The sequence below is a fragment of the Solanum lycopersicum genome, chromosome 1 (genome assembly GCF_036512215.1).
Source record: "Solanum lycopersicum chromosome 1, SLM_r2.1".
Lineage (NCBI taxonomy): Eukaryota > Viridiplantae > Streptophyta > Magnoliopsida > Solanales > Solanaceae > Solanum > Solanum lycopersicum.
The window spans coordinates 2,645,279-2,668,159 of record NC_090800.1 but is presented as its reverse complement, the minus strand read 5'-3'; the positions used below and the strand labels follow the sequence as shown (position 1 = coordinate 2,668,159).

Below are 22,881 nucleotides of genomic sequence, written 5' to 3'. Positions count from 1 at the left end.
TACTTTAGTTTAAAAAAGAGAAAAATAATAATAAATAAACTTTGCATAAAAGTTCATTCAAAGCCCTAAAAAAAGGGATAAAAAGTTGAGTACTTACCTACAACAAACAAGTCATTTAATACACAACTAGAATGGACCAAACAATTCATCAACAAAATGTGGTTGATAACTTCCTTATAACTCTTTGATGACAATTCATTACCGCATTTGAATTGATGCAATATGTGATATTTCGTAAAAAAGTTAGAAATTAATTTTTTATTAATGTCCTTTTATTCAAATTTGTCGATACAATTTATATCTTCCTGTAAAATTTATAAATTATTATAAAAGAACGAAGTAATCTTATATGCATTCGAAGAATAACGTCTGCGAATTTTTTCGATGTCAAAAACCAAATTAAAAAAAAAAATTGTAGGACCCACTGAGACTTGGTGAGTAAATGAATTGAGTGATCAATTTCAAAGTTTCAAGTTTAAACACAAAAAATTTCTACACTCTGAATTGAGTTTTGTGGGTCCCACAAAGTGGACCCCCATCCTGACAACCATAACTTAAATTCTCCCTTATCTTTTTTTTTCCCCTCTTTTTTTATATTTTAATTTTTCCACTCAAATATCAGACATAATATATAAACGTATTATTTAATTTGGATATAATCAATATTTTACATATTGTTTAATTTTTAATAAGTATGAATAAACACTTAAATTTATATGAAGTTTAACAAGTACACACTATCTACTTGGTGTTCTTCTTATCAATTTACCTGAGATATATTCGAAGTGATTTTTTTCCGATCAAACAAAGTGATTTATATTATGAAATGTAATAAAGATTTAAATGTTTATATGTTGCACAATGAAATTAGAGGACGTAAATGTCAGTTGAAGTCAAATAAAAATATACATTTATGTATTATATTTATCGTATGAAAAATATATCCCTAGTTTTTCGTATTTTCTTAATCAACTAGGTTTTTGAGATCAAGATAATTGTACTTTTCACATCCCTATTTATAATTATCTAAGAGTTTTTGGCCAAAAACATCCTTTAACGATACCCCAAACTTAAACTACATTCTTAAAATATCATTCTTACCATAAAACATCCTTCAAGTATTTTAAAGTGAGCAATTTTCATATTTCTACTTGAATATTTCGTAAAACTACCCGATATATCCCTCAAAAATTAAGTTGTTCCTTCCTAATTATTATTCTTAGACATGCCGAGAATATTATCGTGAACTTTTTCGTAATTGAGTTAAGAATTATGCAAAACTTTTAATTTGACCCTTTTCTTAATTCATTTTTCATGTAATTTTAATTAAAAATATTATTAGTTTAAATATGTTTCTTCGAAATTGAATATGCTAGAAGCGACATTTTTTGGAGACTTCCGCTTCTAATAAGATGTAGAATGAAACTCAAATACGAGACATAATCAATATTTTAGTCACTTCAATATTAGATTGACCTAAAAATCTATTGAATTATTTGGTTAAGAAAGAGATAAAAAAATAATTAATCTCCAACTTCATTCGGTTATGAAAATAGCAAATTATGTATGTGCACATCTTCTAATCATTTTTAGTTTCCGTAAGCAACAATGTCTAAGATTTTTTTATATTTTCCAAGAACATCTTGTAGCAAGTAATGAAATTATACAGATTAACTTTTGTTGATAGTCACGTTATTTGTTCATGTTTTCGTAAGATTCATTAGTGTTTTTTGACAATATCTAACAAAAGGATGAAAGTTGTTCATTTATAAATACTTAAAGGATGTTTTGCTAAAAATGATACTTTAAGGATGTAGTTTAAGTTTAGGATATAGTTAAATAATATTTTCTGCTATAAATAATACTTTAAAGATGTAGCTTAAGTTTTGGGTATAGTTAAAAAATGTTTTTGGCCAAAAACTCCCACTCAGTTATCTAATATTTATATATTCTAATCTTAATTCGAATTAGCATAAAAAGAATTCAATTTTAAAAATTAAAATACTTTTTATTATAAATAATTTATTTTCAAAGCTCGATATAAAAACTTTTTTTAACTACAATTAAATGATAGTACGCAACCATCTTTGAATGATAATTTCCTCCTTATCTACAATCTAATCTCATGCTCCTTTCATAAAAGCAAAAAAGTTGAGAGGATTTAAAGTTAAATTGCTCAAGCTTGATTAGAGTGGTTAAGTCAAGATTATTATTATATTTTATTAAAGATGTTATTTTAAAAAAAATAAAAAATTATATAAATAATAATGATATTCGATAAAGAAATTTGAATAAATCCTTATATTCATATGAATAATAAGTATTTAACAAATTCATAATAAAAAAAATTAAATAGTTACTATTGAAAGGGGAAAGTTGAAATACTTTATATTATACTTTTCCTTGTAATCATGAAAAATCATTATTTGTAAAAACTTTTGAAATTTTCCAAACTCGTATACAATCTTATCAAATGATCAAACTTATCAAAATTAACGATTAAAAAAAAAATTCCCTGATAGCACCAAGTGATTTTAAGTGTATTTTTATGGATGGGAGAAAATTGGTTGATGAAATAAAAAATAAGTATTTTTTTTTTACAAAATTTAAATTATGATCCATAATTTTAAAATTTAGTGTCTGAAGTCACAAATATAAAAGGGCAACTTTCACATGTAACAAACAAAAAATTCATATTTGTCTGCTATAACAGAGTTTGCATAATTGTGCTCCATAGCAAACATAAAATTGTATGATTCGCTATACATATACAATTGTATAATTCGCTGGCCTATTTCGCTGGAATTGTATAATTCGCTGTCCTATTTCACTGTGATTGTATAATGCACAATTGTATAATTCGCTGCTTATTTCGCTGCAGTATTTTTATAAAAATTGTTTTGCATACAGTTGAATCGAATTAAAATGTATGTATATTGCATAATTATAAGTGTATAGCAAGAAGATATATGTTTTTCTCTCGCTTTATACAAAAACAGAAACACAATATATACACTTCTGTTGTATAAAGCTAGAGAAAATTGTATTTCACTGCAATTGTATAATTCGCAATTGTATAATTTGTTGGCCTTTTTCTCTGGAATATTTGAAGTAATGTTTGCAAATTGTATAATTAAGTGTATAATACGAAGATATATATTTTTGCATGTGTATATACAATTTTCTCTCGCTTTATACAAAACAGAAATAGAATTATACGCTTCTGTGTATAAAGCGAGAGAGGCGAGCTAGAATGGAGAGTGGCGAGCGAGATTTCTGGGAGAGAAACGCTGGCAAATTTTAGCTAACGTTTGCTATGAAGCACAATTAAATCAAACCCTAGCTATTCCATTTATTTTAGGTTATTACTTTGCTATTATATATAATTTTTCCAATATAAAATTAGACCCTTTTGATAAATTTAGCATGTAAAGTCAAAATATACAAGTTTATTTAAAATAGGATAAAAAAATTCAAATTTATAAATTAAAATATGAACTCATAATTTAATATTACATATCCAGACAATTTAAAAATAAGTTTTTCTTAACCATCTAGAGGAACCTTAAAATTGCCTTTTAAAACACTGATTATTTTTACTTAGCATTTTAATTTACTAAATGAATGTATTAACATGTTTTTAAAAATATAAATATAAATTTTTTATTTCACACGAAATAAGATCGAAATATATTACACATCTTATATTGTTAATGTTTTGTAATAAGTTAAGTATTATACATGGTTTTATCAGAGTAGCGTATTTTTTTTTTAATTAATATTTAGATTTTTTAAATTTAAATTTTTCAACATAAATTTAAATTTATTAAATTTTTTAATATAAATACCAATTACCAAACAGAAAATTAACATTGATTAGTCCAACTTGCATTTTGTTTTACTTTATAAATGTTTAACATGTTTTTTTTTTTCTTCATAAAATCGCTTTCTTTAGAAATGTTTCTAAATTTTTTATCGTAAACTTGAATTTATTCGAGTTTCTTGTATCAAACATTGAATAAAAAATTGAAAGGTAAAAAAAATTGAACTTTATTCCACCGGAATGACAAACACTCCTTCATTCACATTCAGGTTTTTCGAGTTGAAGTTTTGATATATAATCACTTTCTTTAGAAATATTTCGAAATTTTTTATTTTGAATTTTGAATTTTTTTTATATCAAATACTGAATGAAAAATAAAAAAATCAAAAAAATTAAACCTGATCCCACCAGAATGACAAATACTCCTTCATTAACATCCAAAATTTTCAAGTTGAAGTTTTGGTATATAATAACTTTCTTTAGAAATGTTTCGAATCTTTTTATCGCGAAATCGAATTTATTCGATTTTTCATATCGAAACACCGAACGAAAGAATCGTAAAACCAAAAAAATTAAACCTGACGAAATGACAAACACTTCTTCATTCACATCCAAATTTTTCGAGTTGAAGTTCTGGTATACAATCACTTTCTTTAGGAATGTTTCGAAACTTTTTGTGGTGGATCCAAATTTATTCAAGTTTTTCATATCAAACACCGAACGAAAAATCGAAAAACCGAAAAATCGAAAAAATTAAACTTGGTCCCACCCAACCATGTGCCCTCCTCCTGTCTCCACCAGCTCCTGCCTCTCAATCATTTGACCCCCCACCCCCCCTGTTCCCCTTCTACCCTCAATTTCTTCTGTATAATTGGTGTTTATTTTTCCATAAAAATCAAATAAAATATTATATGTCGACGTCGGTAGAGCAAAACGGCGCCGTTTTACTCGATTCTACCACCGGCTCCGGTGGTGGAGTTGCTAATAGTAATGGTGCTTTGACGGTGAAGAAACCGCCGGCGAAGGACCGACATAGTAAAGTTGATGGAAGAGGGAGACGTATAAGGATGCCAATTGTTTGTGCTGCTAGGGTTTTTCAGCTAACTCGTGAACTAGGTCATAAATCCGATGGACAAACAATTGAATGGCTGTTGCGTCAAGCTGAACCTTCGATTATTGCTGCTACTGGTACTGGTACTATACCTGCTAGTTTCTCTACTGTTTCAGTTTCGTTACGAAATTCGATTTCTTCTGTTACTGCTTCTGCTCCGGTTGATCATAAGTTGCCGTCGCCGTCGCCGTCGTTGTTACATCCGTTGATTTCTCCGGCGCCGTTTTTGCTTGGTAAGCGTTTACGTTCTGAGGATGATGATAATGGAAGTGGAGATAAGGATGTGGTTCCTAGTGCTGGATTTTGGGCAGTTCCTGCTAGGCCGGATTTTGGACAAGTTTGGAGTTTCGCTGCACCGTCGCCGGAGATTTCACATTCCGCTGCAGCAGCGATGAATACGCAGCCATCGAGGTTTCTTCAGCAGCAGATGGAAGAGGCATCAGCTGGTAGAGTTGGGAATTACTTTCCTATAGCTCAAGGGCATCTGAATTTGCTAGCTTCTCTATCTGGTTCGGGTTCTGGACCGAGAAGGGACGACGATGGACAATGAAGTATTTGCTGTTTATGATATGTATAAATTGAGTATTGTTGTTGTTGTTTGTTCGTATTGTTAATTGTTAGGGATTAGGTAGTGTAGCGAGTGAGAAATGAAGCTAGGTTTTGTTGCAATTTGTTGAATTATTGCTAGGATTAGAGTGTTTGCTTGTTCGTTCGATTGATCGTTGCATTTGTTAGGGTTTCAGTTCATTTAAGTTATGAGTGATGTAGCCATGAAAAGAGAAAGATAAAACGAGACGCAAGAATCTAAGGGAGTTTCTTGTGATCGATGAATTTGGTTGGAATTACCACTACAAGCACAGAACTGCTCAATAAGTGCTTGACCATTTCGATAATGGTGAGTGGATAAGACAGTTATTTAAGTGTGGTCTACGAAAACCTGTAGTTCCGCATCAATGTTTTTTGTAACGAAACCATGGAGGTTTCTGATGAATGAATTGAATTCTGTAATTTGTTGAAACTTTCAGTGACTCAAATGAGTGTTGTGGAATTTGTTCCTTAGATACATTGTGTTTGTTGATTGAATGATTTTTCTGTGTTCTCGTGTATGAAAAGGTTCACTCGTAGTGTAAAGTGAAATCATTGGGAGTGTATTAGTTGAAAGTAATAGAATGTTATGGACGTTGTGACCATGACATTGTCAAGAGCCTTGGGCTTGCTTCTGTTCGAACATATAAACTTGTAGTTAGCGTCATATTTTTGAAGCCGAGAAGCTTGAGTTTCAACTTGAGAACTATTCGATGATGCAGAAGTCTATGTTATTTTCTTCATGCTATACATTGCTCAGTAGTACTCAGAAGACTAGACTTCTGAAGCTAATTGTTGAATTGATGCAATATTTCACATGTTTAGTATCATCACTTGCTTTTTTCGAGTTGGAGCAGGACAAGAGTCCGCAATGCAGTATGTAGTACTTTTTTCTCTTAAAGCTGTTGGATAATTCCGCACTGCAGCATCAGAGCTTCAGGATGCAATCCAGTTTTTTGCGTATATTGTCGATAACATGTACATTATGTCTGTTTACTGATTGTAAAAGATTCCTTGGCTTGAAGATGGGCTGATGTTTAGAGGACTCGCATGGATTTGCAGGTTTTACCTATTCCTTACTAAAGGTTACAAATTTGATGTTTTGGTTGATTGAATTCTTATGCTTCCGAAGAAAAATTGCTTAGGTTCTGAAATGAATTGGTGAAAGAAGATCAAATTGAACTCTCTAGCCTGGCATCATCTGGACTTGTGGAGAACCCTTTTCAACTACCACGAAGATTTCAGCAGGTAATATCCTTTTTAAGGGGGTAAACTAACATTACATATTTTTATATAGTTAAGCAGATGTTTGTGATTGTTAAATTCTCCGAGCTTTGATAATTCCTTTTTTGGAAGTTTAGAATTTAAGAGGATACCGAACATCTGTGTGGTAATCAGACTTCGAAAATGAAGAGAAAAAGGATGAATTGCTAACACCTAGTTTGTTTAAAAAGATTTTCTATGTGCAGGCAGGAAATATTTACTTTGGTCTTCGTCATGATGCTGTTTTCTTAGATTGGTTACCTTGTATAAGATGCTGCAGAGTGTTTTCTTTTTCTTTCCTTTAAAGGTTCTCTTGTCGACACTATTTGCAGAAAATCCAAGAGATCTTTAGGTTGTAAATTTCTTGTTTGATACTATTTTCAGAAGAAGGCTTCTACACATACAGTCCAACTATGTTGCTCGGACTCTTCAAAGATGTCACTGAGTGCGTGTTGGATCCTCCAAAAGTAGTGCAGTTTTGGACTCCACATGCGATAGCTTTCTTCACCCCTAGATTCTTTGCCATGTGGAAAGGTAATCGTTCAGTGTTGATATCGGAAATATGTTGGTTGATAATACTGAATATGGATTCCTTTTGGCTATGTCTTCTAAGCTGCGATATCTTTTGCATCATTCTTTATGGTGCAATCGTTATACAGTCGTGGTGAAGCTACTAATTTTGTCAAGCTTGTTCCTAATATATATGTATAAAGAGTAATTTTTGACCTACATATACAATATAATTTTCTGACGGAGGATGTTTAACTGACCACCCTTCGGTCAGTATGGCTCCGCCACTATATATTGTTGAAGCTCCTTTGTGCAATTGCATGTAGTTTCACAATTTTAAGGGCTTGTCATATGGTAATCTTCTCTAAGCCTCGGTGGGCAAAGTTATTTGGTATTTGTGTTTATTGGTAGGCACATACTTGGTGGAATAGCCGAGGTGCTCGCCTTTTATATCTAAGCTACGCATGAAAGACCCATATAACCAATCCCACGGAACGGTTAAGCTTTAGAGTTTAGAGGGTCTTTTTGTCCGGGTGCAGGTAGTTTGCATCTTCATAGACACGTCTATGTCACCGAGCCTATCTCCGTCACAGCGCCTCGTTACGCCTTTGATGTCAATGGGTTGTGTTTGGGCTAATCAAATTTTACAAGTAAATATGGGCTCTGCCCAAAACAGCCCATTTGGATTAGTTGGATGGTGAATGTATGGATCCATTTGCCACTCCCCTTAGCATTATTTAAAGTAAAAAACTTAGCTAGCGTTTGGCCATAGATTTCCAAATATTCTTGGCAAATATTATTTGAGTGAAAATTTGGGTGAAATTTCACCATGTGTTTGGCTATAAAATTTGGGAAATATATTTCACATTTTTAGAAAAATATGATTTATACACACAAGTTTTAAAAAATATCAAAATTAACTAAAAGTTTGTATTACAAGTCAATGAATGTTCGTTACAACAATAACAAATAATGTCTATGACACTAAAGCAATGTGGTAATTTGGAGCGAGTGCAACAAGAATTATTCCATACATCGTGAAGTAGACAAAGTACATGACTTTGTTACCTAAAGCCAATTTTTAATAATTTTCATCAACAATCATATCATTATTTAATATTCACTACATATTTCATCACTATTTTGGTGTTCACGTAAAAAATAAAGTAATACAACGCAAACAACTACTAGAGAGGGTGTTTTTGTAAAAGATAAAAGATTGGGGCAAAATTTTAATTTTGAAAATATCCCAAATAATGAAATTTGGCCCAAATACTAGAAAAAACTAGTATTTGGAAATTTGGGATATTTGCCAAAAATATTTGCCAAATAATGGCAAATTGTATGGACAAACATTATTTGCCAATTTTTTCCCAAATATTATTTGGAAAATTTATGGCCAAACGGGCCTTAATAGGAAACTTACGTGAATATACTATAATAAAAAAATATTTACCATTTATAGCAATAGTATTTTTTTTCACTTGACCGCTTTTAATTTATTTGTAATATGAGTTTAATACATAGTACAAAGACAAATTTATTATTCAAATACAGTACAAGTTTTAATATGGATAATACATTTATCACACATTTTAATACACTTATAATGCAATGTGACAATTTTTTATCAAACAAACATAATATATTTCAAAAACAATTATAATTAAAATATATTGCATACATAATTCACGTTTGATACATATTATAGATTTATCACAATATTGCTATAAATGATAACAAAAAAAAAGTATCGCTAAAATCAGCAATTATTTTTTAAAATGTATTAATTTATGTAATTTTTTCAAACTTATATTAAGACCCGTTTAAAGATGCAATGTTTTATGAAATTAGATCGATATGAAGTTTGAAGTTTTGTTTGGATTTGATTTTTTTTTTAAATTGTATTTTTTCCCCTCTTAAATCTTGATCATGAAAACCATGAAGGTTTTCTCTAATTCTTACATAATTTTAGCAAACGAGCAATTATAGTTCATAAATAAGATATCAGAATATTCCAAAGCACTGCATTAATAAAATCGCGTACGGAACTTGTCTTTTCTATTAATTTTTTTTTTTAAAATTTTTATTTTAGTCAACCAAAAATTTAACAAATATTCCTCCGTACCAAACACACCCTCACGAAATAGAAAGAAACAAACAATAATTACACAAGATCTATGGAGAAGTAGATAAGATTAGTTTAGAAAGTTAACACAATTCAACGTTAACTTAATTAAAAATTATTGTTAATACTTAAACATTAGATTAGAGATTATAAAAATATAAATATATACCATAAATCTTCCCTAATATTGGTTTTTTATTATATTATCGACATCGCAACACGGTTAGACTTAGTTAATTATATAGTGTTCTTTGACTTTATTTACGAAGGTGAATAACTTTAATTTGTTGATAGTGTATAAATATAATATTTGAATATTATTTTGATAAATATAATATCAAAATAAATGAAATTGTTTTTCCTTATTATACCAAGTACATGAACAATCTACAGAAAAGCTAATGTTGATTTAGTTAAGCAATTAAGCAATATTAGAGTTATCATTATACGAACAAAGCGATTCATTTAATAGAAAGTGTTACTATTTTATGTGAAGTACTGTAGGTAAAGACTAAAATGAATTTTAATGGACTTGGATTTGAGATTGTTATACTTGGGCTAAAGTGTTGGACTTGAAAAAATGATAAAGTTAACGACTTAAGTTGATTAAAATTTAACAAAATATTTTAAATTTATTTATGAATAATATATAAATAATTATAAAATCTATATATCTAATTTATCGGTTCAATTTAGTTATTTTTGCAGTTGTTTTTTAGTAAAACCAAACCAAACCAAACTAAACCAAAGATCGATTTTTTAAAATCGATTGGTTCGAAATGCGATTTAATTTGATTGTTAACCATAACCATGAATAGCCCTACCAATACCTAATAAAAAATATCTTTTTGATTTGATATTCATTTAACGTATTTTAAAAATAAATACACTCGAATTATTCTTATATACTCCGTCAAACAACTTAGTATTGGGTATAAAGCTTAACACGCGATAAACACGTTTAAGAATAACCCATAAATACACGGAATTTGAAATTTTCAAAATATAATCCCAAAAAAAGGGCCATGATAAATTAAATTGTTAATTCAATCAAATATTTTGATTTTTATTTTTGGTACTCGAAAATGTCATTAAATCCTAAATTATTTGTTCATGGAATGCCAGTTCCATTTATCGATGAATTGTTTGTCTTAGCTAGCGATGGAATTGAATTTCAGATCGATAACATTCCTAGGTACCTATTTATTCTTCTTTATTTGCATTATTTTTTTTCCATTTTGTAATTTCAGATCTTGGGAAATTTTTTTTATTAACTTTGTAAGTAGTGTAATTTACGAGATTACGACGAATAATACCCTTCGGGTGGTCAAGTGGTTTGGATTTGGGATTTTCATGTTGGAGGTTTCAAGCTGGATTTGCCTTCTGGGTCGAGCTCATTGCACTGGACTTGCTTAGTGTGGGTTACCTCTCGGTTTGCGAGCTATTGCATTACACCGGGGTTTTACTCTGTGTGCCCCAAAGGGTCTAGAGTGAGAGGGGGCGGAGCTACCATACTATTAGGGGTTCATGCAAACCTCCTTTTTTGAGAAAATATTATTATTTATATATGGTTTTAAATTATATTTTATCTATAATAGTAGATGTCGAACAACCTTTGATTAGTTTGGGTGTTTAGTTCTTCAAATTTTGAACCTATTATTAAAAATTCTAGCTCCGACGCTGAGTGTGAGTTAGGCGTAAGAGTTAATTTTACATGGTATTATGGCATAGTGATTAATGAGTTGAGCTGAGAAACATGACGTGTTAGCATCAAATCTTAGCAAAGACCTCTTATTATGAGTTTGGATGGTGCTGGTGGGAGGTAACAAGTAGCACGTGGAATTAGTTGAGTTGGCATGGACATGAAGCATGTATTTGTATTGTTGAGCTTGCTTAATGCATTGAGTTTATTGAGTGTGGATGGAGTGGCTGGGTCACTGTATTGAACTTTGGGAAGTTCATCGTTATTTGTGCATCGCCTTCTCGGGCTATGGTCTCTTCTTTCTTCTTTTTTTTCCTTATATTTTGGGATTTTAAACCAAGTTAATGATATCTGCATTGACATAAATTATGAATATTTTGCTGTTGCAGTTTAGGTGAAGTACAAGCAAAAGGAACCATTTACTTATCGAATATCCGGATGGTCTTTGTTGCAAAGAATCCTACGAACAACTTCAATGCTTTTGACATTCCCTTGGTATGTAATGCTCGTCCTTCTTGCTTCCGATTGCCTGATTCTGTAGGAAATATACGCTTTATGAATCATGTGGAAGAAATGGTTTCTGCTCCAAATCCATGTCGTTGTTTGTTGGATTCATTTCTTGTTTATATTTATTTGAATTTATCCGATAAAATTGCAGCACGCGAGGCTGATGTCTTTAGGTTCCAGGATAACAATATGCCCTCTTTTGTTTATAGTCTTATGGGACTTATATTTTCAAGTTGTTGTACAGAATCTTAAAAAAAGGTTCCAGAGATACTAAAACATTTGAGTTTTCTCGACTGTGAACATGCTTCGATCTGATATTCTGTTGTCCGGTTAGTTCTAGCTAGCGTGGTCTTGTTTATCCTTCCTTACTAGTAGTCGTAGTATTTCTGCTGTAGTTTCTTGCCCTTCGATTTTTGTTACTATCTGTTACTTTCTGTCCTTTTTATGTATGTTTTGTCTTGCTTTCTGTAGTATTGTGCCATGGTTTCTTCAATTCCGTTTATTTCATTTCCTAACATGTTTTGATATGCTTTTTCTTGAGTCAAGGGTCTATCGGAAACAATCACTCTACCTCCCAGGTTAGGGGTAAGGTCTGCCGTCTGCATACACTCTACCCTCCCCAAACCCCACTTATGAGACTATACACTTGGTATGTTATTGTTGGTTACTTCTAGCTAAGCAATATCGCCTACGTTAAATTCCTGCATTTGTTGTCTATTTTATTGTGTGTTGGGGTAACTAAATTAGACTTGAACAGTGTGGTTGAAGGCCGCTAAGCCCTGAAGCTAGCTGCAGTATAGGGCACAAGGCGATAAGTTCTGCATCTCATCGGCCATATGCTCTGTCTCGAAGAGAGCAACACTGAACAATTGTTGTTTGGTTTTTGCTACGTATATAGTATCTTTTATCATTCCCTTCAATCATGCTTTTTGTCACTAAAACTCACGCTTTATTTCGTTTTTGTGCTTAAATCACTAGTAAAGCTTCCGCCTTTTCTTTTCTATGTTTGGTATCGTTGCACTTCGATGACTACCTTGATGTGATGTGAGATAGCTCAAACATTTCGTTCAATTCATTCTTTGTTTCAATTTGTTTGTCTGGTTTTGACTTGAAACGGAGTTTAAGAAAGTAAAAAACACATTTGGAATGCGTATAAAGGAAAGTAAGACAAACAAATTGAAATGGAGAGAGTAGTTTGCTACCAAATCATGAGTTTTTGTGATGAGCGGGATAAGAAACAACATTTACAAACCGATAAAATTGCTCCGGCTGACCTAAATCTACTTCATTCTGCAGCTTTTTGTTCATGGCGAAAAATTAAATCAACCAATATTCTTCTGCAAAAACATTTCTGGATACGTAAACCCGGTAAGTATCTGTATAATAGATAGATTGATTTATTTATTCATGAACTATATATCAAACCTTGCTTCAGATGACTTATTTTAGCCTATTGCAGGTTATACCAGCTAATGATAACGAAAACAGCATAATACCTCATTCGTTTAAAATTATGTTCAAGGAATGTGATTGTGAGGCTTTCATTCCATTAGTTTTCGAGTTAATTGGAAAAGTGAGACAGCGTTACAGACGGTCAAGGGCAAAGCATCGTGTAGATCGTCTTCATGAAGCAACCAAAACACCAGTCCATGAGATGACAAGATATGCGTATGTCATGTTTCTTGCCTTTTTTACAATGAAATTACTCCCTCTGTCCCAATTTATCCCAATTTATGTGTCGCTGTCTCCTTTCTAATTTGCCCCAAAAAGAACGAGACATTTCTATATTTAGAAATAAACTTTCCGTTTACCCTTAATGAGATGATTTATAGCCCATATAACATTCTAAGACAGGTTTTAGACCATAAGTTTCAAAAGTCTTTCTTTCTTATTTTGCAGTTATGTCGATCCCAATGATTCGACAAGTATCTTCTTGCAGCTGCAGCCTACTCCAGAGTCTCGACTCGTGAGTCGTATGAATTAGTCACGGCCTACTGCTGAAACATCCATATAGCTCTTGCTTCAGGTTAGCCTAATAATGCATCTTGTGCGCGCGATGCATCTTTTGTGTGATTGATGCCTTCAGATCTCTCCATTTATGAGTTTGTTTGTAGACGATGCACTACTAGATCTAGGGGGTTCGTCTAAACCTCCTTCCCTAGAAAATTACATTGTACATACGAGGTCAATTTTTGTTTTATGCATATACAATACGTGTTAAATTTAGCTTCTTCGTGTGAAAATCTTGGGTCCTCCGCGGATATAAGAATTTAGGTAATTCTCACCTCATGAGCTAGCTTTTGTGATTGAGTCAGACATAGTCTATTTCCTTATCACGGTATCAACACTTTGACATAGAGTTATATCCAAGGTGAGGGGCAGAGCCAGCCTTAAATTATTTTTTATCTATATACAGTAGATGTTAAACCCCCTTCGATTAGTTCGTAAGTTTAGTTCTTTAGATTTTGAACCCCCTTCGATTAGTTTGTATGTTTAGTTCTTCAAACTTTGAATCCCCTTATTAAAAATCCTAGCTTCGTCGATATCCAAGGTCCATTTCTACTAAAAAGCACATAGTTTCAAATCTTAGGAATACAAGTTACAACACTCTTAGAAAAAGTACAAGTTACTTTACCCTTACTAGAGGTTCACATCGAATCAATAAATGCATGACACATTTCCAAAGCTTACATATATGATTTTATTCATTCAAATACGAAGAGGGTGGTGTTTCTTCCACTTTATTTTCCTTTCATGCGATCATCGATACGTCTTGTTCTAAACTTTTCTTTTTCTATCATATGCAGCACATTTCTGAGCTACAACCTCTGCAGTAACATTGATAAGTACCACAATTATAGCAAGAACAACTAGTTTGTAGCCTTGCACGCATTCCTGCTCCGCTCAACAAATTCGTTAGTTTCTCTATTTCATGCTCGTTTCTTGCTGGAAATACTTGTACATATCCATTACCCTTGCCATTGCCAGCGCCAACGCCACTGTTGCCATTTTGTTTGCCAGTCCCATTGTCATTGCCACTATTGCCATTGTTGTTGCCGCTATTGCTACTGCCACTGCCACTATTGCCATTGTTTTTGCCGCTATTGCTATTGCCACGTCCACTATTACTATTGCCATTGCCACTATTGCCATTGTTGTTGCCGCTATTGCCACTGCCACTATTGCCATTGTTGTTGCCGCTATTGCTATTGCCACGTCCACTATTACTATTGCCATTGTTGTTGCCGCTATTGCCACTGCCACTGCCACTATTGCCATTGTTGTTGCCGCTATTGCTATTGCCACGTCCACTATCACTATTGCCATTGTTGTTGCCGCTATTGCCACTGCCACTGCCACTGCCACTATTGCCATTGTTGTTGCCGCTATTGCTATTGCCACGTTCACTATTACTATTGCCATTGTTGTTGCCGCTATTGCCACTGCCACTGCCACTGCCACTATTGCCATTGTTGTTGCAGCTATTGCTATTGCCACTGCCACTATTGCCATTGTTGTTACCTCTATTGCCACTGCCACTATCAATATTGTCATTGTCGTTGTCGTAGCCCTTGCCATTGGTTGCTGCAGTAGTAATGTGAAGGTAACTAAGTCCAAAAATCATCAACAACAACAAAGTCATAGATGTCAGTACTACTTCTTTTGCCATGGTTTAACTAATTATAAGTTGGCAATTGTATAATAAAAGTGTGTGATGATGGAAAAAATAAAATGAAATTAACCACTTCTGTTGATGTTGTGTTTGCTTCAATAACATTAATTAGTTCAGTGTTTATATAGAAAAAATTTAACAATTAGTGTATGGTTTGGCCTAATTGTTAATTAACAGATTCCTTAGTTTGCCTCGAATCAAGAAATGCTAAGTTTTTATGAATTTATAGAAATTTACGTTTTATGCTGTTGGCTGAAAGTGCTAAACTCCAATAGCTTGAGGTTAAACCGACCGTTTGGTAGAGTATATAAGAATAGTACTGAATAAGACGCGTTTTAGTATCAAAGCTAAAATTTTCACTATTACGAAAAAACATAAAGGTTCAATATTTACTATATATAAGTAAATATTATTTTAACCACTATACAGGGTAAAATCCCCGCTCCTATGCAATAGCTCGCAAACCACATAACAGGCACTAGACAAGCTCGGTGCGATGAGCTCGATCCGATCTTTTTAAATAGATGAAAAGGCTTCTTCTCTGTATCCATAAAGATAAAGGCATACACAATAACAAATTCTTTCTGTGAGCAAAAAATACAAACAGTGCAGCAAGAATTGCAGCAACCATTAGCAGATGTCAGGTTCAAAAATGAACTTTATTTTTAACAAAAATATTGAGTTTAAAATACAACTGAAATTGTTGTATGTTTCTTGTTACATAATTTTCCACAACATTGCATGATTCACAAACAAGAACACCAACATAATGAACAAATGTAGCTCAACAATATTAGACGATATTTGGTTAGTTTGCAGTACCCTTCTTTACATACAAGCTTTTTTCTTCCAAGTCATAACTCCTGTCTTCTTCCCACACAAAATCCTATTTAACCAAATATACTTTGTTATAGTTGCATCACCAACTTGCCAAGAAAATATACAGGCTTCAGTTTTACGTGATGCTCGGGCCTTAACAGCTGCTCTCCTCTTTCACCTCGGCCATCTCTAGAGTTGCTTTTTGTGCAGCTCTTCTTCTGTTTTGGATCTGGCTAACACATTCCGCAACTATAACATGAAACTTGGGGACTATTTTACTTGGGTTAGAGGCATTAAGTCCTGCTTTCTTTAAAGCCCGTGCCACATGCTTTTCAGCCTTCTGAGAATGAAGAGAGCAGTAGGAAGGAACTGCAGACCTTAATATTGGCTTCCCACAAAGTATGGGCCCTGTTGGCGAACTGCAAAATAAAGCAATGAAGCTTTGATCGATAAGTAATACTATCTTAACTCTCTAACTAGTAATAAGATATCTCCTAATGCTTTACGATTAGAATTCACAAGATCTGAACTCATGAAAAATCTCAGCATCAGTTGTTACTTCTATGAAATGAGAGAAACAAGAATGCATCCACATGCAGATAGTGATTACAGCAAAACATTGCAAGTTAGCTACTAGGAGAAGAACAAACAATTTGAATGAAAAGGCTGCTCATGGAACTGGATGCCAAAACTAAACCATGTGAAGCACAGAATATACGTTACACGTAAAGACTATATACAAGAAAAGAGGACTGTCACAGCTGTTATACTCCATGAATCACAACACAAGTGCACCTTCAGCTGTGCTTCAGTGTGCAAGCAACCAAAACATTAGAGCACCACATGTTCCTAATGTACTTGTGCCCCCACCATTAACACCAGTGCCCCACTGATGGACCAACTTACCAGCCAGCAGACACCACACAATTAAGAGCCAGCTCAGCAAATAGATTATGTCGGTCACCCATAGTAACAAGACTAACACACTGAAGCACCTTGCCTCAATGCAAGCAACCCAACAACAGGCCACTCACCCACAGTGGTCTACGTATTGAAGGAGAGAGAGAACACTGTTACAGGCCTAGCTCCAGCTTTATGGTAAATACCATTGCTTGTACAATGTAAAGTTAAGTATGATTCTTCATGTTTACACCTGTCACTTGGATTTGATTTTAGAAAGCGAATCTAATAGTCTTCCAACTACAGAAGCTAGCAAGTGAAATGAGTACTTCTACACCTAATCATGACTCCAAAGCATTAGATTCCTGCTGCATAAATCTATAAAAAGAAATTATTTAGTTTCAAAATGGCTGTCTGGATTCTCATCCTGCATTGCACTGAAGTATGGATGGGGAAAACAGAGAAGACACAGTCTCCTGTGGGTTATCCTGTTCCAAGTGCAATAAGAACTGTTTAGAAGAGCAAGATGATGAAAGCATAATGAGAGACATACCACATAGTACATACTGACAATATTGAGGAAAATCTGAAGTTCAAAAAGTTGAATAATAGTTTGAGGAGTCGTCTGGTAAGTTCAGCAAGAGTGATGACGATCAGGTACTTCACTTTTTTTTGGTGAGAAGAATGAGATAATTGCGAGGGGTTCACTTCAACCTAAAAAGAAGTTTAAATGACAACTGAAGGCGCTGGGGCACTCAAAAGTTTACAAAGAATTGAGAACATACAGACACTTGCATTGAAAGACCTGATGATATACAACAAAGCACTGCTAGGAAATTATGGAGATTCAAGGCAAAGAGCAGGCTTTATGGAGGGTTGTGAATCGCGTAAAAGTATTGAGACATGAATGAGTCATGGAGGACATGAAACATCATGTAACTCTTCGGTCGAGGACTATGGAGAAACACCAATCCTCACAGTCGTACACTGAGAAGAAACATCCCGGGGTGCAAAGACTCAAGTGGCAGTGCTAAGCAAACGGGATGACAGCAGAATCGGGTTTTATAAGTTTTTGGGGTCACAAGTAGTTGAATAAAACACCCTGTGAACCATTTTCTACAACATATATAAAGTATTGAGCGAGAGAAATGAGATGTCTTGAGTAGATATGTAGGACACAAGATGGACGAGTACATCGGTATTTTGATGCTCAGAAGAACCTACAAGGCTGTGAGGTAGACAAATTTCAATTGAAATTCTTTACAAGCAGAAGACAACATATGCTAGCCAGCACTCATCAAGTTGGGTTTGAGGAGAGGTGGATTGTACTCAACTGCACTTCCTGCACTTATGGATCTGGATTCTTAGCATGTGTTATCTTGGCTGTTAGAAAGGTTAACAACACAGACAGCTGAGAACTTGAGAAAGAGGAGGCTCACATGTTAGGCAGTGCTTCGTGTCCAAATGCTTGGGTGAAGATGTGGACCAACTTCTGTTGCATTGTCGCGTGGCAACCCCAATGTGGTACGTGTAATGTACACTGGTTTGGAGTACAGTGGACAATGTTGGGCAAAGTGAATATGTACTATAAAGCTCGGCCTTCAGAAGAAGGAAAAGATGTAGGTCATGAGAAGATGCTCATCTAGCTCTCGAGTGGTCTATGAAGGGAGAGAAACAGAACTTTCTAAAGAACAAAGAATAACTTCAAAGACTTTTTTATACATCGGAGAAATCTCTCGTGACTTCTATCCAACTCCACTTGACACACAGGTTCAAAACTGTGGGAGTATGAAGTCGCCTCTACACTTCCCAACTTAAATAACAGGGATTTTCTATGAGAGGGTTTGGATCTATGATGTGTCTAACCCACACTTTAAGCGTTAAGCTCTGGAGGCTAGAATGACTTGTACATTCGAAAAGTAGAATTTTATTTTAAGTTAAGCATTTGGTGCACCCAAAAGGTTGCTATTAGGGCAGAACATTCTGTGTTTTTTCCGAAGAGAATTATATTTTATGTAGCCTCTATTTTCTAGTATACTATTTGTATATGTAAGTTCTCTGTTTTTAATAAGATTTTTTTACGTTATCCTTCATGAAAGCACAAATCAGATCGGTGAACTCAAAAGTTTACCATGTTTTTTTTTTTGGTTTTAATATCGTAAAAATGTCATAACTTCATGACAATCTATTTTGGAAAAAGAAACAATTAAGATAAGGAAATATAGTGGTAAGTCTTTGTGAAAACCTATTCTATGCAACCACAACTTAATAATGTAAATTTTCATAGACTGGATTCCGAGCAAACAAAATAATTGTAGAGACTTCTTAAAGTTGAGAATATAGGAGTTCTAAAAGACAGTTACAGTAATACCACCGGAACAAACACTAGGATTTGCATAAACATTGACGGGTGTGGGACAGGAGTGCAGCAGGCAAGAAGCAATTGACAAAATCAGTAGAATTAACACATATAGACCACCTCAAACGGACCTGAAACATTTCAAAGTACTGGCCAGAACTCAAAAATCATGACAGGCTACATGTTTTCCAAGTAGGAAATGACCTGCGCCAAGTTCCTTCTTTTGTTAAAAGAACTAAATGTCAGCCCGGGCCAGATATTTTACCCAACTACTATAATAAAAGAATAATGAGAAAGGGATACACAGTAGACAAAAGAAAGGAGATGCCAGACGATGGAAAACCACGCACCAAAAAGAGAAGTTAGTTTCTGTGGGGGTCGGATCGAAACTGAGGAAGAGACGCAACTAAGAAATCACCTTAAATGGGCTAGAATTAAAGTTCAAGGCGCTGAGTCGAGGACTCCGAAGGAGGTGACTGTGTTGAATGCTGGAATCTCATACTCCGTGCAGCTATGGACAGAGACGATGGCAAGGTACTCCGTTGGGGAAGAAAGAAGGAAAACCCTTTTACCCAACCGACTTCGAAGATCTACCCAGAGGTTAATACAAGGGCAGGTGGAGATGTCAGTAGGAAACCACGTGGGGAGCCAGCAAACATTCTAGGTTCAGGCCCCACTATGGGTCCAACTCCATGGACAAATATAGGTTAGCCTTTGCTCAATTTAAATCCAGGCCTAAAACCTACTCAACCTCTAAAAAACCCAAGCCCAGCTGGGAATGTTAAAAAGCCCAAGAACTTCATAGTGAGAGGCACATGGAGGGGAATAAAGGTTTTTTAGAATATACGGACTTGGCATCAAAGTTTCTACAAGCTTTCAGGAACTGTGAAATAGCAGTTTAGGGGAGGATACTATGATTATGAAAAAGGAAGGGGGAGAAAGAAACCTCTTAAACACCCAGACAAAGATTCCTGATACAAAGTCACAGAAATATTGACCACAACAAGGAAGGAGAGGAATGTTATGCCATAATAGTCAATGACACACAAGAGACAGAACAAAAAATGCAGTTACAACAGATTCCTGAGGCTGAACCAATCAATATTCAGCTCCCAATTTCAAGAAGACATCAAGACAGAAACAATAAACTGGGTTAATTCACATATCTTAGAGTTGAGTAATACATACGGGGTGGCTTTCGAAGGGTTTGAAAAAGAAACCATAGAATTGTTGATGAAGATGGATGAGAAGAAATCACAACTAGATAAGAAGGGGCCTGGCAAGCCAGTTTCTACCCCAAAGAGCAGAGGAATTGGGAAAAACGAGTTGAAAAAACTAAAATCCAGCTTGAATGAAGAAGGGGAAGGAAACAGAAGTAGAGGGAGGATAAGATAAGATGTATTAGGTACATATGTACAATTTTTATTTTGAGAAAAAGGTGCATCCATATAGTTATAACTATGGTGATGATTAGCGGATATGAACTGGTAACTAGATTTCTCAATTGGAAAGTCAAATGACTTCTCACTGGGAGAAAGTTCTATTTTTGGATAAATGGTAGTACATGAAACAGAAAAAGTCCTAGTGGGTTTTTGGTTCAACAGCAGAGGTAGCACACAGCAGAATGTCTCTTAGATGTACGTGGGGGATTCAAATGTTGGCTAGTTAACAAAGTTTTGCATTTAAGCAGAGGAGGACAGAGGAAGAGTCATTATCCACTAAGCTTAGGAGCTGGAAACAACAGATTTCTTAATTAATAAAAAATAACAATCATCACAATTGGAAGTCTCTTCTTTACTTACTACCAAGCACGGGGATTACAGCACCTTTTAGGACTCATTACAAAGCCAGATTTAGGCATTGAACTTGGCGGAAATATTGATGGTTAATATCTTGGGGAAGGTTTAAGCGTACATGGGCAGGAACAAAATGAATAACAAGAAGGTCGTTACATAATTCTGAAGAGCAGGAAAAGATATACTGTAGGAATCAGAACTAGATCCCACAGGCACTATACCATGAGGTTAGAAAGTTTAACAGTTGCAGGGTACAATTCAAAAAAAAGCAGTTGCTGAGGAAGTGAAGTCCAATGATCATTAAACATTAAAATGATGTGACACACCATACGACCTAATTTTATACGTAAATGATATCAGAACATAAGTGAATCCAACTGCCTATACTGCTTTTACTTTAGCTTACAGCCTTCCAGAACCATACTCTGTCACACACACATGTACTGCTTGCTAAGTGCAAGAGCAATTGTGGCACGAGGGTAAAATTTATCAGGAAATCCATACAAAAGATTACAGAAAACTAAAGAACCTTAACAAAATAGGAAAAGAAAAAAAGAAGAACAAGAACTTGAAGCTACTTGGCAAAGTTCCTTTTGAGGAAAAAAGATGAGATATTTTTGTTATACATTAGCAAAATAACCAGCTTTATACCAACAACAAACAAATCGGGCGCAAGCATATGCATTCTGCTTCAGAAACAATTCAGAAAGGACGCATCTTTGAGACACAAATCACACCTCCAAGCAAGATAGTTCACGCGTGCATACCCACACAAGATACTACCTTTTCCACTGTCAGCAGATTTTGCATAGTAACTATACTCAGGAATCAGGATAACCTAATAGCAAGGGTAATAACATGTAGTCCTGGATATTCTAAGGCAGGATAATCGTATCAAATTGAGAGTAACAGACATATGAAAAGAGATATTTCTTCATAAAGCTTAGGACTGTGTAAATTACTAAGACATAAATGTATGAAATGTGAAGAAAAGAAAAATACCTTTTGATGGCAAAACTGCAAGCCTTGTACAGCTTCTGCTTGGAATCTGACAATATATGCATATGACAGAACCTCGTAAGCGCCATCGCCTTCGACTTACAGCCATGAACCCCACAAGTATTACTGGTAACCGCATTCCCGTTGTTCTCTCCAGTTCCTGCAGTACCATCCTTATTATTCTTATCCTCATCTTCCTGAAAAGCACTCATTCCAAACTTCCAGCAATACTCTCTATGCTTGAGCTTGACTTCCTCCATTAACGACCAGTAACAATCTCTGTATATACGCTGGAGTTGCTTACCCCGTCGATTCCTCCTTTTGTAAACTTCCACTCGATGCAAATGCTTGGAACGGGACAGAACAGCATCCTCCTCCCATCCGTCGATTTTGATCAAGGCATTCGAAGAAGAGGGACGGCCGGCAGCATTCACGGTCGAGGAATTCGGGTCGGGCATATCGGTATCAACAGAAAGGAGACGCGAATTGGTTGCTCTGTTGAAATTGTAAGGGTTTTTCAGGTCAATTTTGTTAGGGTTTAGGCTAGAATTGGAGGTTCCTGGGCGGTGATTGGCGGTAGAAGCGGCGGCGGTGATGGTGGCGGTGGTGGCGGCGGTGGATTGAGGGGTCGCCGGGGGCATTTTCTGTGGGGTTATGATTTTGACAGATAGATTTTTTTTTTTGAAATCAATTTAAACAAAAAATA

General features: G+C 34.5%; 4 protein-coding genes across 4 annotated transcripts; 3 read left to right on the top strand and 1 right to left on the bottom strand.

Moving 5' to 3' along the window:
* Window positions 1-4,720: 4,720 nt before the first annotated feature.
* TCP15 (TCP transcription factor 15) lies at window positions 4,721-5,988 on the top strand. The gene is given in 1 exon segment (NM_001246881.2): window positions 4,721-5,988. A coding segment is annotated over 1 exon segment (750 nt). The 5' UTR covers window positions 4,721-4,734; the 3' UTR covers window positions 5,485-5,988.
* A 4,423-nt stretch (window positions 5,989-10,411) lies between these two features.
* Window positions 10,412-15,384, top strand: LOC101257001 (UPF0664 stress-induced protein C29B12.11c-like). Its single transcript, XM_004228846.5, has 6 exons — window positions 10,412-10,615; window positions 11,512-11,617; window positions 12,926-12,997; window positions 13,089-13,297; window positions 13,529-13,655; window positions 14,437-15,384. The coding sequence occupies exons 1-5, from the start codon at window positions 10,506-10,508 to the stop codon at window positions 13,611-13,613; spliced, it is 582 nt and encodes a 193-aa protein (XP_004228894.2). The 5' UTR covers window positions 10,412-10,505; the 3' UTR covers window positions 13,614-13,655; window positions 14,437-15,384.
* LOC109120249 (uncharacterized) lies at window positions 14,562-15,332 on the top strand. Its single transcript, XM_069293011.1, has one exon. It carries the CDS (start codon window positions 14,562-14,564, stop codon window positions 15,330-15,332), a length of 771 nt encoding a protein of 256 aa, XP_069149112.1.
* A 558-nt stretch (window positions 15,385-15,942) lies between the features above and the next one.
* Window positions 15,943-22,881, bottom strand: LOC101245280 (uncharacterized). The gene is made up of 2 exons (XM_004228486.5): window positions 22,179-22,881; window positions 15,943-16,540 (listed from the first exon to the last, which is right to left on the bottom strand). The coding sequence occupies exons 1-2, from the start codon at window positions 22,814-22,816 to the stop codon at window positions 16,276-16,278; spliced, it is 903 nt and encodes a 300-aa protein (XP_004228534.2). The 5' UTR covers window positions 22,817-22,881; the 3' UTR covers window positions 15,943-16,275.